The sequence below is a fragment of the Triplophysa rosa genome, linkage group LG22, assembly GCF_024868665.1.
Source record: "Triplophysa rosa linkage group LG22, Trosa_1v2, whole genome shotgun sequence".
In the NCBI taxonomy this organism is placed as follows: Eukaryota; Metazoa; Chordata; class Actinopteri; order Cypriniformes; family Nemacheilidae; genus Triplophysa; species Triplophysa rosa.
The window spans coordinates 5,543,017-5,561,069 of NC_079911.1; the positions used below are offsets into that span (position 1 = coordinate 5,543,017).

Sequence of the window (18,053 nt, forward strand, 5' to 3'; positions counted from 1 at the left end):
AGTGGCTCCACTTACTGGCTGTTTGGAACAGGAGTGGGTTGACAAATGGTGGGGCTCTGACTCAAAAGGGCTGATGGTGCCGCACGACCAGGGAGAGTAGTGGGCAAGACTCTCTTCTCCACCGTGACACTTACAAGTCATACAGCCAGCACCCACACCCTCAGGATTCTAAAGGAGAAAGAGGACAACATTTTATCTCACACCCACCAGTGTGCAACGGGCTGCCAGTTTTTCAAAAATGGGGGTGGAAAGAAACAATGTCGTGACTCAGCTTCTATTTTGCCAAATCTTTTTTTGCGCGGTTATGCGTTTCAGTGTCGTGCATGCACGAGATTTCAGAGCAGCTTCTCTGGATCTGCTTTGGATGTATTACAGTTGCTGAGCAACAGTCCCACTTAAAATAGCTTTACACTCCTCAGAAGGGGTCCAAGCGCTGGTGCCAAAGTTATTACTCGGAAAAATAACAAATCGGATTTAACGCCACCCCGGCACGACACATGCATGTGACGTAGCGCTCCCTTGACACACACTTTCTAAAAACAACACGTTTTTGGGTCGTACCTCTGGGCAGAAATCTACAGTGAAAACAGGAGACGGTTGGGAAGGTCTGTTCATGTTGCCGTGGTGATGTGCCCACTGTTCCTGTTTGTGGCGATACAGTTCCTCATACCCAAGAGGAACACGGGCGTGCGAATCCTACGCAAAAGAGACAGAATATGAGATATAGATCTGTCGTTCTCCTACTGATAAAAAACAGCTTAATGAGCTATTTAAGATTTAAAGATGAAATGCAATTTTCACACCACTAGTGGTGCCAAACAGTTCTCACTGTAAATGCACCAAAGTATTGGCCGCCAATATTTGTCGGTTGATTTTTGATCAATTTAAAACCATCTGCATATCAGCTATAGCATGAAAAAGGCAGATATAACAAAACAAATTTTTATTAATTATTTATTTAATTACTTTGTGTCTCTTATAATGTTGGCCTGTTCAATGTTAAATGGATTCAGTGCATGTTTTAAATGCAAATGATTTGATGATGCAGCAATAAAATAGCTAGTATTTCTTCAATCTGCAATCCGTAACTTTTGACTCAATATCATCACCTCTGTTTGAAAGATAAAATTGCAGGGTACTTTACTTAATAATTACATTAACTAAAGTCAAATAACGTCAAAATGACATTTCCCACCAAATCGAACCGATAGTTCGAATTGTATAAATCATTATTAGAAACTTATGGTTCTGAATCTGGGAAGTCTTAAACACTGATTTTTAACGTACTTGCTCATTAACTATCTTTGTTTTTAACCTAAAATGTTACAAATTGCAGCTTTAATGCATGTGTTTTTGATCTTTTCTCATTTAAAACATGATCAAAATAACTCAGCAAATGACAAATATTGGTATCAGAATCGGCCAATAGTTTTTTGTCAAAATTAATATTGTTTTATCAAAAAACGGTACGTCTTTTTTACAGAATTTGTTAACAATTTCAAATGTTACGATAACATTCCGCCATGACTAGGACTCTTTCTAAAAAGACATGAATGAAACTAATCATGATAATGAAACCTGCCCTGTGCATCGCTGCCCGCTGATCCATTGTGCTGCAGTAGGGGCTATCCAGCGAGTTGTAGCGCTCCCGGATTGGCGGCTGGTAGACCGAGGAATGGAAAACTTCCTGAGGGAGCGAGTTGCTCCGGCCTCCCTCCCTGGGATACAGCGGCGGTCTCCAACCGCGTCTGCTGTCGTAGACGGGCGCGTACATGCCGTGCCCGTGGGACATAGAGTAAGGACAGGAATGACCAATAGGGGCGTGGCCTAATCTGTCTGGAGGAGGGATTGAGGGGTGCTGATCCGGGTACAGGGAACCCACTGAAGGGGGTAACGTGGACTCGGGTACATTGTTGGAACGAGGGAAACGCGTGCTACATGACTTGTGAGGAGGAACTGTGGAAGAAATGCAGAGAAAAAGTAAACAGAATGGATGCCATCTAGATCTAATATCTACAGTTCAATTAATACGAAATTAAAAACGATTACGATTATGGATACCAAAAGAGCACAGTGTGTGTTTTGTATTCATTGAACATTGTAACCAATCATAGACATGCCTGCTCTGTCTTCGTTGCATTAAATGAACAGAATTATCAAAATTGTGTAGTCCTAGTCCTACCAATACTTTCTGTACAAACAAAATACATCACTCACTGGGAGGGTGGTGGTACGGTGGGAGGTCATACAGTGTTCTCAGGTCCTGAGAGTAGTAAAGCTCAGGATGAGGTCTCGCGAGAACAGACCTGTGTTTATGAGGACCACAGTTATCCTCTACAGCCATCACAGAAGACTGTCCGCGACCGATTGACGTTCTGGAAAAACATATTCCAAAAAATATGCAAATCAAACAAAGGTTTTAAATATGGCCACATTAAACTATTTTTTATTTTTAGTAAGATCATAAAGAACTATGTTCAAACTGTCATCTTACGCCATTTTCAACAAATTCTGTCATCCAAGCACATTAACACAAAACTCTTACTTTTCTTGGCTGGTAGTAGGCAGTCCATTGAGGAGCGTTTCGACTTGGTTGTCTCCTCCTCTAGGGATGAGCTGAGTGGGAGATGACTCTCCTGACGTCGCCTCTGTCTCATAGTTCTTCAGCTCACCCATGCCCACTTCTGACCCTGGAGTTACCCCTTTGGTGCCCCCTTTGGGCATTACTGTGGAAACTGGGAGAAAGGGTCTCACCGCCCCACTGGCTTTCCTATTTCTTATTCTGTACCTAAAGTAGAAACAGAGATAATGTGAGACAGGGAAGAAATGGGGTTACGGGAGGAGCAGTCTGATCCTGTTCTGTAGTACGTATTTGTGTAATCGTGTGGGTAAGCCTGAATAAGAAGGTACATGTGTGTCAGGGTTCATTTCAGCATTACAGTATGAGAAAGACTGAGTGTGGTTATTATAACGTATGTGTGAGTGAGAATGAGTGTGGGGGGTAATTTGCTAGCATTGCGCCCACTGAAAGAAGCGTTTGTTGGCACATGCTGGCAGTTTTTTTAGTGCCCAGTTGGCTACATGAATTATGCAAATGAGACAAATGTGAACACAAACACATGAACACAAACTCAACATACTGAATTTAGTTTGCATGCCACAGTTTTTGATCTTGTGCGTTGGTTGTGTAAAAAGCAACAGGCTACTGCAATCTAGTAAACTTGCAGAAGCTATATGAGTCAAAATCTGCTTAAGGCTAAAATACAGTACAAGATTTTTGCCCAGATTTTGCCCAGATTTTCAGTCTGGACTTGTTGCAGAAAGTCTGTGCCAGTCTGCAGGTTTTATCAGTTAGTGTGTTTCTATCTGAAACTTTCAAAAAGTCTGCAAGTGTATGATGTCTAGTTTTTAAAAAATCAGTTAAGATTTTAAAAGTCTTGTAGTGTATTCCAGTCATTAGCAATAACAGTTTTAAAGGAATAATTCACCTTCAAAATGAAAATTCTGCCATTATTTACAAGCCCTCATGTCATTTTGAACCAGTATGATTTTCTTTTTTCTGCAGAACACAAAAGAAGATATTTTGAAAAATGTAGCTGGTCTCCATTGACTTGCATTGGTTTTCTGTCCATACAATAGAAGTCAATGGGGACCAATGGTTTTTGGTTACCAACATTTTTCAAAATATCTTATTTTGTGTTCTGCAGAAGAAAGAAAGTCATCAGGATCTGCATTTAGATTTTTGTTGTAAGAGACAATAAAAATGGCTCAATATACATTTAAATAGTATACTATATTTAATACTATTAAATAGTATAATGAACTATGCAAAAATGTCAAGACATTTCAAACGTCTCCAGAACGTTTAGAATTACCCCAAAATCAAACATAGTTCACTCCTTAAGCATGTTATCACATCAGTCATAAACTTTACAAGAAGCAGAGGTCCAGGTCCATTACTATCTTTTAGTTGATTAGTTGGTTAAAATTAAGCCAATTATCAAAGTTTTAATAAATTTAATAAGTTTTCCAATAAATAATGATACGTTTTTACCTGATTTGTTACATTTTTTCACCCCTTAGCAGACATAGCCTTGCTTGCTTTGCCTTTAACTTGCTTTAACTCACTGTATACAGTATATGCCATAATACTGTATAGTGCACCTGACCACACTAAATGTCTGAATGTACTTCAAGTTAAAATAATTTGATGAATTACTGCTGTCACGCGCAATCGAAAATGTACATAAACATCTCACAAAGTAGCAATGCGTTTTGGGAAGAAGGCACAACCTATAACAATAATACATGCAGTATATAACAATAATTAGGGATGGGCGATATGGCCCTAAAACTCTATCACGATAATTCCTGGTATTTGTTGCGATAACGATAAAAATGACGATATATCCATAACGCCATCCGCCGCTGTTTTTTGCGTCAAGTGATAGTAGCTGCATGTACTGTAGTCTAGACCCTCAGAAAAACAAACATTATTTTTGTATAAAAGTAAAACTTACCCCAAATCAAACAGCTCCTAAAATATACCTACAGTATTTTTGTAAATATAAAATATAATAGTGAGATTCGACTTCAAAAGGTTGTAGTAAAGAAAAGTTAAATGAACTAAAGCTCAATAAACACATCATGTCATACCTAAAACTGTATATATTCTATTGTTGGGCGGAAACAATCGATCGCATCACGCTGTCAATCACTCTCTCTTGAACTGTGTGAACCTTCTCTTCTCACAGCAACATACACTGAATCTGTCTATGACTCGCGCTACAGAAAGAGAACAGAAAAATGCGGACAAAAGAAATCTAATTAAATAATCCATGCTTTTATACGCTCATAAACGTATTTAAAATAACGTAATACAAACTTGCATGTGTACTGTATGTAAACAGGCAGCAGTGCTGTGCACGCTGTGTCGCTATGAAAGCACATGTGGGCGTGAGCTGCGCACGGGACGCTCCGTTCATCCTGTATATAAGCAAGAAATCATATTAAACAATTTGTGCACGCGCGCATAACATCTAACGAATGTTTAAATAAATACTTTTAGCCAAACTAAATGTTGTGGTGTAACGTATTATGACTATCAACGAATACTTAACAAACAAATTAAATAAAACGAAAGTGAAACTAAACATTAACTCATATGCATCTACAGTGCCAACCTAAACGAGATTTAGAGCTTTTAGTGCAAACTCTTTCTCAGCTTCACGTCCGCCCTCCGCTATACCTGTTTTCGCTTCACATATGAGCTGTGAATGGGTCTCACAAAGAAATACGTCATCAACTAGAATTTATCGTTTATATCGACTAATTCCTATCGTGTGGGGAATTTCTACCGGTATATCGCAAACAATATAATATCGCCCATCCCTAACAATAATACAACAATATACATGCAGAAGTGGTTGAGCAAATATTGCGGTATGTTCTCACTTCTCCAGTTCCTCTTGTGTGTGAGCGAAAGTGCAACTGGCTCCTCTCGGACACCCGCCCTGCTGCCGTAAGTCTCTGCACATGCTGGTCTTGTACTTGCTGTTTGGTTGAGCCTGTACAAAGAGATGGACGACAAATATGACATCAACAACAGTAATATGAATCGAATGTATTCAGGAGATCTGAAACGGGAGCATATTCGCGAGTGAGCGGGCTGTACCTGAGAGCTTTCGTGGCTCTTTTTGCTGAAGTTTTGGATGAATTCCACCAGCCCGTGGACGATCACCTTCACGGCCAATAACACACTTTCCAGTTCTCCCCAGGACGGAGCAGCCGCATCTACAGTACACACACACGAAGGTTATTTATAAGAGGTGGTTTCTAAGAAAAGCATCAATATTTCTGCTCATGCTTGATGGGGTGCCTGAAAACAAAAAATTGATCATTATTTATTCATCCTCTTGTCTTTCAAAACCTGCATGAGTCTTTCATATGTGGAACATAAAAGAAGATATTCTGAGAAATGTCTCAGTGGTTTTGTATCGATATGATGGAGGTCAATGGGGACAAAGTTGTTTGGTTACCAAACAAAGAAAACCACCAGGAACACCCAACCACAACACGCTACAAACCAGTCAGAACCAGCAAATATGGACAATCTTCCAGAACACCTTAGCAATCAAAAAGCCACTTCCAACACATTAGCCATACATTATTCAATCAACCCACAACACCCTATTACATCATAGCAGCATCATTTGCATTCTCTAGTTTGTAATCTGATAGCATTCACACTTCCTGTGTGCGTTCTCACCAGGGTTGTAATCGATGGCGGCGAGCAGTTCCAGAGGAGCTCTGAGGCTGTTGAGGTTGGCTGGATCTCCTGTTCTCTGCAGGATTATAGTGATCTCCTGCACGCTCTTTGCAAAGGATTCTGGAGACTGGAGCTGTGACGGAGGACAGATGCGTTCAGATTTGTAGCACAAAGAAGGTACAAGAGGAGTAAGTCCCTTGACTTCCGGTTATTTCAGATAGCTGTAACTAGGGATGCACGATAGATATGATGACAGACACGATGTCAGCCATATCCCGGATAGCACATGAACATCTGGCAGACATCTATTTGGTGTCTGCATTTACATCTGCAAGGCATCTGCAAGACACTGTTTGCTCAAGTCTCTGAGATGTCTGCTGTCAGATGTCATATAGACCTCTAGAAGATGTCTGCAAGATGTTTATGATTTAGAATGGACGTAAAACTGCTGAGGTAAAGATGTTTAGCAGATGTTTTTACACAGCCGGTGTTTTCCAGATCTTTAGCAGACATCTTACAAATTGTCCCTGTGCTAACTGGGATCAGTATCGTCTGATAAATGGCATTTTTAAAGTTTTCAGCCCAATAATAAAATCAGGTCGATATATTAAAGCCACAATATGGAATATTTGGACCGCTAGATGGCACACTTTCGAAACAACAACAAAAGGCGAAGCTAAATGACGTTATGTAGGAGAGTGGAATTATGGGACATGTCGTTTTCAGCATCCAGAGGCATAAGGAGATCGCCCATCATGTTCACGGACGAGGTAATGAATTCATTTTATTTTATCATAATGAATTAGCTTGCAAGAAAGGTGGAATGTAATGCTACGTTAGCCCGCGACTGATATTGGACTTTGTCATTTGATTTGGTAGCGTAATGCTACACAGTTTTACCTGTTTAAAACAGTCATACAGTCGTCGTTTAAAAAGTAAATTGGAACGAACCCACAGTATTTACAATTAACGTTATTGGCTACATATTTTTGTGCGACATATACTGTATTTCATAGGGTAACTGCATTCATAACTATTCAAATAATCTGTGCATGAGTATTTCGTGTACAATAAAAAAAAGTGCTTACCAGTCTCTGTCGAGTCCAAGCTGGTCGCGAAGTCACCACCTTTTGCCTTTCGTTTCAGGCTTAGAAAATTTATATTAATATTCAGATGCTGTATATCGGTCAATATATTGGTTATCGGCTTCAAATCTCAAAGAAGTATCAGTTATCGGTCAAAATGTATATATCAGTGCATCCCTAGCTGCAACGTAACACAACAATGCTATTAAATTTTGATGTTGCTTGGAGATTATGGACAATTGGGTGAGTACTGCTCAACAAAAAAACAATTTGAAATAAAATATAAATAAAGAAATGCAAATTTTGCCTTTACACTGCCTCGCAGTTTAGAATCTCCTATTGGTGTCTTAGCACCTATGAAGCATTTACATGATGTGGGGACACTCAATAGTTTCTAGTACAGACTATATGAGATGTGTGGTACCTTGTCTATGATTGACTGCATATGGGATTTGTGCATGAGGTCTCCATACAGCAGAGAGGACCACTGCTCGGGTGAGATACGCAGTCCCGCTTCCATGGCGATGTGAACAATCTGAGCATCGTGTTCACGACGAAGAGCCTCGTAAGTGCGAAACTCCTCCTTCAGCTGCATGAGGGAGGAGTCTTCATCCCGTTTGGTCACCTGTGGAGAGAGATGCATGAAGATCCTGTCATAGTTTTCATCATTTTTTCATCAGGTTTCATTCAAATTCTGTTAATTACTTTACTTTTATTTATTTTGAAAAATGTAATTTTTTGTGTCAATAATATGGAAGTCAATGGGGGTCAATGTTTTTTTTTTTCAAAATATCTTCTTTTTGTTCTGCAGATGAAATAAAGTCAAACAGGTTTTGTATGACACGAGGGTGTGTATATAATGAAAGAAGTTTCATTTTTGGATGAACTTTCCGTTTAATGATAGCACACCTGGCTCACACTAAAAAAAAGATTTATCAATTTATCAACTTTTTTAATTTTGTGTTCTGCAGAATAAAGAAGACAATGCAGGTTTAGAATGACATAAAGCTATGTGAATTTTGGGGTGAACTAGATCAGTCTTGCTTTTCCTGGCTAATATCAGATAAAGTACTAGGTTCAAATCCCTAAAAAATGGATGCTCGAATTAAAATAGCATTTTAACATTGTGCCCTTGACTAATGACCTTACCCCACGCATATCTAGAGAGGCCATGCCTACTGTAAATTAACTGTAAATTGACTTGGACTAAAAACCACTGTATCCACAAACAGAAACCCGATATAGCTGATACTGCAAATTACACAACCTAACAGAAACCATAGTGCCTCCTTTAGATTACACAAATTCACATTTTATGTTGTAGGGTGTTGTAGTGATTCGTAAACAATGTGGGGTGTCAAGACGCAAGATTCAATCTTTTCGTCCTGTATAGTTTGACGTAGTATATGACAACCAACACTGTGAACCTTGTTATATGATGTTTCCTTAATCGAAAACCACAACAGAATGACAAAAGATAAAACTAATAGCTGTACTTGTCAGGAAGCAGCATATAGTCTGACATTGTTTCTTGTTCATGACATGATACGATTTTCTCATTTGTCGCACCAAGACGGTACAAGAGGAGTAAGTCTGTCTAAGTGACTGAAAGACAAACAGACACAAGACGCATAGCAAACTGTAAACCAATGTGTGGAGTAATGTTGGTTCAATATTATTGATAGTATGGTTGTTTCTTTAACTATGGAGGCTTTTGGGCAGGTGGACCCCCTTACCAGATCATATACTGGGGATGTTGCGGTGATGGAGTGGGGCAGAGTGGGGATACGAAAAGCACTTTGTGCGCCTGATCTCTGATCCTCCTGATCGTCTGCGATATGAGAGCGATCGGGGGGAAAGCATAGAGGAGCCGATTGGGCCAAGCATGGGCCAAGGCATCCCTGACCTTCGAAAAGAAGGTTGGGCAATGAGAGTTGTCTTCTGAGGCAAAGAGATCGACCTCTGCCTTGCCGAAGATCTCCCAGATGTTCTGAACCGTCAGAGGGTGGAGTGTCCATTCGTCTGAATCCGAGATAACATATCCGCTCTCCGGTTCAGTTTGCCCGGCACATGTGTTGCCCTCAGTGAGCTCAGATTGAACTGGGCCCATTCCAAGAGGCAGAGTACCAGGGAGAAAAGGCGCCTCGAGGAGAGGTCTCCCTGATGATTTATGTAAGACACCACCGTCACACTGTCCGACCAGACTAAGACGTGGCGTCTCCGTAGAACCGGCAGGAAGTTGTGAAGGGCCAGCCATACTGCCTGCATCTCCAAGCAGTTGATGTGCAGGCCTCTCTCCCGATCCGGCCAGCGGCCGAAAGCCGGCATGCCATCACACAGAGCCCCCAAACCCGTGTTGGAGGCATCTGTCGTGACAACCATGCGTCTGCATGTGGTGCCCAGGGGCACCCCTGCTCCAGCCAGAGGGGATTCCTCCAAGGAACTAGGGCAGAGAGGCAGACTCGATCCTCTCGGACGTGTTAGCCTTCGAGACGCCAAGCTTGTGGCGGAACTCTCGGTTTCAGCCAGTACTGAAGCTTCCGCATGCGGAGGATGCCCAACTGCAGTACTGGAGATGCGGAGGCCATGAGACCCAGCATTCACTGAAACGCCTTGAGGGGGCGTGAAATCCCAAGCTTGAAAGAGGTCGCGAGTCTCTGAATGGCCAGTGCGCGTTCTGGCGTCAGCCTGGCTGTCATTCAAGTAGAGTCAAAGACCGCTCCCAGGAACGAAATTCGATGGCTGGGAGACAGAGCGCTCTTGGCGAAGTTGATCCTGAGCCCCAGGCATTCTAAGTGGCTGAGGAGAAGGGACCTGTGGGACCGTAGCTCATCCTTCGACTGTGCTAGAACGAGCCAGTCGTCGAGGTAGTTCACAACGCGGATTCCCATCTGTCTGAGAGGGGAAAGAGCCGCGTCCATGCACTTCGTGAAAGTGCGAGGAGCTAGGGACAGCCCGAACGGTAGGACCGTGTATTGATAAGCAACCCCTTCGTAGGCGAATCTCAAGAATCGTCTGTGATGGGGGCTATCTGGATGTGGAAGTACGCGTCTTTCAGATCCAGGGAGAAGAACCAGTCCCCTGAGCATATTTGCGAGAGGATCTGTTTCAGAGTGATCATTCTGAAACGCTGTTTCATGAGGGCGCGGTTCAGAAGTCTGAGATCGAGGATGGGGCGGAGACCGCCATCCTTCTTTGGCACGAGAAAATAGCGGCTGTAGAAGCTTGACTCGGCCTGGGCTGGGGGAACCGTCTCTATGGCTCCTTTCCCCAGCAAGTTCATCACCTCTGTGCGCAGGACGTGAGCGTCTGCGCCTTGCACTCGGGTGGGAAGCACCCCGCGAAAACACGGGGGCCTGCGAGAGAACCAGAGTGTATAGCCTCTCGCTATTACTCCCAGAACCCAATCCGATACCCCGGGGATGGCCTGCCAGGCCTCGGCCCGTGTGGCAAGGGGTTGAATGTTTTGCGGGGGAAAACCACCTGGCGGGGGTTTGATTCCCGTGGTAAGAGGAAGATTGTTCTTTTTCTGCCAAAGTTTGTGTTTTATTATTTTTTCCGCTAAAACTGCGGGTTACAGAGCGCTAGAACGGGCCCGACATTTACAACATGACATAAACACACACTTTTCCCGGCACCCAGAACAGAACGGGGTGCTTGGGCGCTGAAAAAAGCTCGCTTGGAGGGAGGTCCAGCGAGAAAGAGCGTCCAGCGAGGGCCGAAGTCATCTTACACGGCTTAGACGGGTGGGCTACTTTTCAATCATGGTGAGAGCAGAGGAAGAAGAGGGTCGTAGAAGAGCCGAATAGGGGGCGTGCCATGACCTGGTAAGTTCCGGAAAGAATGGTGAAGTCCGCTGTCGAGGGGCTTGACAGCGCACCAGCAGGAACCACCCATCCAGGCGACCACGAGCGGGTTCTTCCGGAGAAGACCACTCTAAGCCCAGCTTCTCCACAGCCTTTGTGAGAACCCGGAAAAGCTCTGGGTCTACACCTGGCTTGGTCTCGCTGGGGGGGGATCACAAGATGAGCCCGACAGCTCCTCCGCGTCTGAAGCCACTATTCGCTTCCTCGAATTTGCTTCCGCCAAACGAGACCATATCACACTGGCTGAGGCTAAGGGACGCTGGTCAGGCTGAGAGAAACGAACCGGCGAGTCATCTCTCCGTGGAGAAGATGAGGCACGCAGAGACGGCGTGAGCCTGCACTTATCCGAGCGCTTAGATCCTCTACCCCGCTGCTTTCGTCTCACAACTTGTTACGAGGAAGAAGGCGGGAGGGCACGAGGAGCGGATTCGCTCTCTGAAAAGAAAGCAATCCGCGAGCGCAGAGAGACTCATGCTCTTGCAATGAGAGCATTCCGTCTCTTTGAGTGCTTCTTCGGCGTGGGAAACCCCTAAGCATGAGACACTCGCCGTGACTATCAGCAGCAATATCAGAGTCACAATTATGGCGCGGCATTTTACAACGCCGCCGGAAATTTGCTCAGAAAAATGCTCTTTTAGAGTCGCCGGATGGCGGCAGGGAAATGACCGGCGCTACTGGATAGCGAAGCCGCTGAGCAGGAGGTCGAATCCGCTGCAGGTGCTTTTCGACGGCGAAGCAATCAGTCTCGAGTAGTGAAGGTAGAGTTGTCGCTGAAGGAGAAGAGATCTGAGGACACTGCGGCGATGTGTCTGCTTATATAGCTATAAGCCCCGCCCCCTTTGGCGGGCTCCATCGCCATAGGTCCGTGCAGCTTTGCTGCCATTGGTTTAAAGTTTGACTTTTCACAAACCAGTGGCCGTGCAGTTTCACTGCATTATTGGAAAAGCTTCAGTCATCGGAGAAAAATGAGTTTTCCCCATAGCGTCCTGCTACGCAGTACGAGTGAAGTATCGATAGGGAACTAACTCCTGCTGCTGATCTTTGCTGCGAATGCAGCAGCCGCACAACTGTAGTTTGGTCTTTAACTAAACTAAGTGATTTATTACTATAAAAATTAAAAATGACGGTGGGGGTCGGTGCCGCGGTGGACAAGTGATGTAATTGGTAGGTGGGTGGAAACCGCGTATCACCGGTGACACCGACTATCGCAACAAGCCTACCATATACTGTATATATTATATTATATTAGTATTATTTAAAAAAAGCCAAATTAAACGATACAAAACTTTCTAAATGTGACTTTCATATATAAACAAATAAATTAAAATCAACCCCTTGTATATGAAGTTGGGACATATCATTTTATGAAACACTGTAAGCAGCAGTTATACTGCAGACACCGTGTGTAGCTGATTTTCGACCTGACCTTAAAGCAGGAGGCGCGGTACAGCAGCTGAACTACATGTCCGATGCTGGTCTTTGAGGCCTGAGGGAACCGCGCTTCCAGTTTTTGCACCACGAACAGAACCAGAACCTTCCGTGACAGAGCCGAGCCATCCTCTAGAGCCAGCAGCACAAGCTTCAAAGCGTCTTCCTGCATGGCTGCGAAATATACGGAGAAAAATACACAGACAGTTCTGAGACTAATATGCCATCGGCGATGTCAGAAGAATGAATTTATGCAGAATGTTCTCAGACTGCAAAACTCAAAATCAGACCAGATGTAAAAAATCTGTGAAATTATGAGTGATCGTCAATGACAACCGAACACATTTGACCATCCTCATCCCAAACTTTTGTTAAGTCGCCACTTCAATAAGCGTACAGTGGAAGCCAAATTGATCAAGAAAGGTGGAATCAACAATCAATAAAAAACACTGAACAGTGAATCATAGGCTCACCAGGTCCGAGGAATTGACAGCCGCGTGCCCGCACAGCAGCCCACAGGTTGGCGGAGAGCTGCTGTGGGTTCTGGTGCTGTAGGATCAGTTCAGTGACTGTGCGCTCACCCAGAGATCTGCACGCCCGAATCGCCCGCATGCGCCCCTCCTCCTCAACCAGCTGACAGTTCACAAGGGTCACCAGCTTCCTCTGCATGGGTCTACTGAGCGCGCTCTGACTGAGTGCCGCAACCACACCTGTGTGCCAGAGGTACGTGAGTTATTTAATACAAAGCTTTACAAAACCGTGGGTCACACAGTGGAATAAGATGGTGAATGACATAGAAACAGTGGAGATTAGTTTAGTTAATGACTAGAAATGTAAAAGGTTTTGACACCTTTCCGTAATGTATTTTGGTGTTGCCATTACACACTTCTATTTCACTAATACAATGACTTGGAAAATAAAAGCTAAACGGGAAGGTGTGATGTTTTACGTGGGTCTTGAGAAAGATTTTACATCTCTAGGTGGTTCCAGGAATGAAAAGGTTTGGAAACCCCTGGTTTAATACATTTATGCAAACATCAAGAACAGCAGACTGTAAGAATTCAGCTGGCTACAATACGCAAAATCGCACTGTAGTTTATGTAAAAAGATTTCTTCAAGTGTAAACAACTAATCTAATGTCAGACGGTAATACCAGTAGAGGTCGGCAGATACTGTATAAGGGCAATTCTGATGTCCAATATTTAGTATTATTGGTACTGACATTTGCACATGGATGCAGTTTGACAGTGAATATAAAATTGTGAAAAAAAAGTGTATTTTCTTGTTATGTCAACCCTTACAATTATGTGTTGTCATGAATATTGAAAAATAATAACATTTCAATCAACCCCTACCCAGAGCCGTTGAAAAACAGAGTTACGACACTCGATCTCGCCAGCGTGTGGTCACGTGGTTTATGGAGCACTCAACAGTTCCAAACAAATCCGTGCTGTCAACCTATTTGAATGGATTTTGGCAGGACAAACAACACCAACTATATTTGCATAAATTTAGCTAAATATACATTGTGTACACTGAATACTACGTGACTACATTTATAGCAGCATTTTGCATATTCATATTCAGATATATTCATACACAGTACCATGGTGTTTACATTGTATTATTTCAAAAAATACTGTGGTATTACCATAGTGCATGTCTAAAAACATGACATTATTGTGGTAGATGTCCAAAGAAACACGATAATACGAAAAGTCCTTTTTTGGTACTAAAGTCAAATTACCATTAATGTGCCAAACTAACTGAGAAAAGCCAGAATTATGCCAGAAGCATACTTTCTTAAAAAGGTCTAATAATTAACCAATCCAAATTTATTTGTAAAACACGTTTAAAAACAACCAAGGTTGTTTAATATGAAAATATTCTTATTGAACTACAAACAAAAATTACGATAATAAGATTGAGATTATATTACTGATGCATATAAATGAAAACGACAAATGCTCTTTCATATAAGTATTATAAAAGTGATCTACAGCAGTGGTTCTCGAACTTTTTCATTGTAAGGCCCCAGTGGTTCTCAAACCGGGGGCCCCAAGATGGATCCAGGGGGGCCACAGATTTTGTGGTATTTTATAAATGATAGAAATGTATCATAAATTTTATGCAATCAAACATCAGAAAAATAAGACCACCAACCAAAAGAATTGATGTTCCAGCGTTGTATAACAGAATATGTTTTTGGTTTAAAATGATAAATTTACGATTATTAATCCTTATTTGGGGGGCCGCAAAGTGACACACTCTACTCAAAGGCGGGCCTTACAACTAGTGTTGTTTTTGGCAGCCTGTTTTAATTTTAGTTTTAGTCTAGTCTTTGTGTCAAGCTGTCATTTTAGTTTTTATTAGTTTTAGTCACGTTCATACTCTTTTTAGTCTAGTCAAGTTTCAGTCGACTAAAAGTCTGAGCATTTTAGTCTTATTTTAGTCAGAATTATCCATGACTATTTTCATCTAGTTTTAGTTGACGAAAACTGATGACATTTTAGTCTAGTTTTAGTCAATGAAAATTGTATTTTAGTCTCTTTTTAGTAATGCAATTCTATTTAACCCAGTCAATACAGTATAAGTACCTAGTAGTATAGACGAAACCAAAATTTTATTTTAGCCAAACCCATTTCAAACAAGGTTATCTTATTATATTATTGTTACCTTATAAACTCAGAATACATCCATTCCAGGCACGGAAGACGTCTGATTTGAATTTAAGGCCATCGGTAGGGGTGGGAATCTCTAGGCACATCACGATGCGATTCGATTACGATTCAGAGGGCTGCGATGCGATGATAAAACGATTCTCGATGCATCTTTTTCCTATACAAATTTTCTTTTTCTTGCTGTGTGACTATTAAAATCAAAGTATTTGTCAATACCCAGACCGATTTTACTTCCAATATCCTTTATTAATAAAACAAATGGAAGTGATTTCGCAAGTCAACTGGAAGGTTACATTTGCCAGCATTGCAAAGAACCAACAGGAAAAGAGTGACTGCCCTCAGTGCCCTGTAGTAGCATACAGAATGCAGTAAATTAATGCAGACTTTTTTGCACATAGCACTGGAGCTAGAGAGGTTTAAAAATATTATAGTTAACTAAAGTATTTTTTGTCGGAGTGTTCAATTTAACGGGACTTTTATTTGACGGGTCTTTGGTTAGATGCTTGAGTTTTTGTGTTTGCCGATAGCTTCACTCAAACAGTAAACGCTCGTAAGATAAACTCTCAGAACAACTCTGGAGATGAAGTTCATGTGTTCATATCCTCATACAGTGCAGACGCAGATAAATACTCGACCATCACTCTTGTTGTATGTTAAACTGTGCACATAATTCACTCAGACACGCAGAACAGCCAGATGACATTTAAATAACAGGATTCCGCTCCGCATCTATGTTAAAGCATCAGACAAAATAACGTTATAACATTTCGTCTCGTTTTGGTCAACGAAAATGAAGAGACATTTTAGCATAGTTTTTATTTTGTAAACCACATTTAGTCTCGTTTTTATTCGTCAACAATATTGCATTATACATTTAATTATAGTCATCGTCACATGACCAGCATTTACGTTGCGTCTCGTCTCGTTTTCGTCACGTGATAAAGGTTCATTGACGACCATATTTCGTCATAATTTTCATTGACGAAAGCAACACTACTTACAACAAACAAGTTGTCAGACGTCATATACAGTATATAAATCATATTCTCATATATTCAGTTATATTCATACTTACAATTTAATATATAGTAATTTTATATTTTATTTCAATATATTTCTTGATTTCTGACTTATTTTAACTAGGCATGTATGCATTGATGTTTGATGGTGTAAAATTGTGTTTTGTGCATTTTGTAAATTGAATTTGTGTTTGATCTTTTCTAAATAATGTAAAGTCTTTTATATAAAAAGTAAATCATCTGAGTTTTGGGATGACAGTGAGGCATTAATCTCTCAGGCTATCCTTATCGACTGGTATCTTGGTTTTAAACATGTATTTATGCTTCCATGATTTGATAAATATCCTGAGGGTAAAAATCCAATAAGTCTTATGACTACATAATAGCAGAGGCTTGGCAGAAGAGCTGTTATAAACTCAAAGCTCATCAATGAAGACATTCAAAAGCTTTAGCCTTTTGCTTCCCGCTAGTCTGCTTGGTTACATTTTTCAAAATATCTTCTTTTGGGTTTTGCCTAAGAAAGAAAGTCATACGGGTTTAAAATGACGTGAGGGTGAGTAAATGATGACAGAATTTTGGGGTGAACTATCCCTTTAATAGAGCATCTACACTGTTTTAGGGAGTACAAGTATTAGCGGTTCCCAAAAAAGTTTGATGCTATGTTTAATAAGAAAATGTCCACAAACAACTTGTTTGGGGCTGTTTTAACAACATTGCATATGGACAAGCAGCAGGTTTTTGCTCTGAAAAACTAAACTCACTAAAATGGTCGTGAAATTGCCCCTTATTGTTTCTCATTGCGATTCTCATCTACTCTATAAAATACCTACAATCTTTGTTTCAGCAATGACCTTCAAGTTGTTGTTTTTTTCTCCCACTGACTCACAAATCTCCGACCACAAACAAATCAAACAAGCGTGCGCACACACACACACACACACACAGAACAACAGGAAATGTTTGTGCTCCTCTAACCCGAGCTCACGCGGCCACAAACCCGAACAATGAAGCACCCTTCACGAGTTATGGTTTTCATCACATCAAAGCAATGATGCACCTCTATGACTCACGTATGTCTCAAACACTCACCTTTCCCTCCGCTTATGGGTTTGAGATACAGTGCCAGCTCCTCTACACACATCCTGCACACTTCATAATGTCTTGTGTCTTCAGCACCGCCCACATTTACAGTCTCTCCCCTTGGAACCTGCAGCAAAAACAGACATCGCCATCTATGTCAAAGATTTATATTTGCATAAGAACCAACAAAACAGCACTCCAGCATCTTTACAAAACCCAAAACAGCATATTTGGATGTTTATTGAAAACAGAAAAGTCAATCTCCCAGCGTGCCCCACTCACCGACGCCCCCACCAGCTGCAGCAAGGCACAGTTGACCGGCAGCGCATCGATGTCGGTGCTAATGGCTGTCTGGTCAAAAGGACAGGCCTTGCGGTGCAGTTTGTGCAGGCACGTCTTGCAGACGGTGTGCGAGCAGCCCAGGCTGATGGGCTTGTGCTCGCTGCCGTCAAACTCATTGTAGCAGATGGGGCAGGATAGAAACTCGGTCCATTGTGCCGCCTGCACCGGCATCCTGTCACCTCCAGGTGGAGCCCACACGCTCAGGTAGATCGCATGCCACCACGCCCCAGCGCCTTAAACACACCTGGAGCGGAGAAGAACATGTGCGAACAATGTAAGAACTG

At 42.0% G+C, this 18,053-nt stretch overlaps 1 protein-coding gene across 4 annotated transcripts in view; it reads right to left on the minus strand.

Annotated features, from left to right (window-relative positions):
* The window catches only part of rc3h2 (ring finger and CCCH-type domains 2), a 32,111-nt gene that overhangs the window by 10,453 nt on the left and 3,605 nt on the right, over positions 1 to 18,053 (minus strand). For all 4 annotated transcript variants that reach the window (XM_057320852.1, XM_057320850.1, XM_057320851.1 and 1 more), the window contains exons 2-14: positions 17,710 to 18,013; positions 17,437 to 17,554; positions 13,121 to 13,357; positions 12,646 to 12,821; positions 7,778 to 7,978; positions 6,269 to 6,401; positions 5,675 to 5,793; positions 5,455 to 5,567; positions 2,546 to 2,788; positions 2,218 to 2,375; positions 1,583 to 1,956; positions 562 to 696; positions 16 to 168 (exon numbers count right to left, since the gene is read on the minus strand). In XM_057320852.1, the coding sequence (XP_057176835.1) occupies positions 16 to 168; positions 562 to 696; positions 1,583 to 1,956; positions 2,218 to 2,375; positions 2,546 to 2,788; positions 5,455 to 5,567; positions 5,675 to 5,793; positions 6,269 to 6,401; positions 7,778 to 7,978; positions 12,646 to 12,821; positions 13,121 to 13,357; positions 17,437 to 17,554; positions 17,710 to 17,940 (2,391 nt within the window). In that variant the 5' untranslated portion in view covers positions 17,941 to 18,013. The remainder of the gene's footprint in view (positions 1 to 15; positions 169 to 561; positions 697 to 1,582; positions 1,957 to 2,217; positions 2,376 to 2,545; positions 2,789 to 5,454; positions 5,568 to 5,674; positions 5,794 to 6,268; positions 6,402 to 7,777; positions 7,979 to 12,645; positions 12,822 to 13,120; positions 13,358 to 17,436; positions 17,555 to 17,709; positions 18,014 to 18,053) is intronic.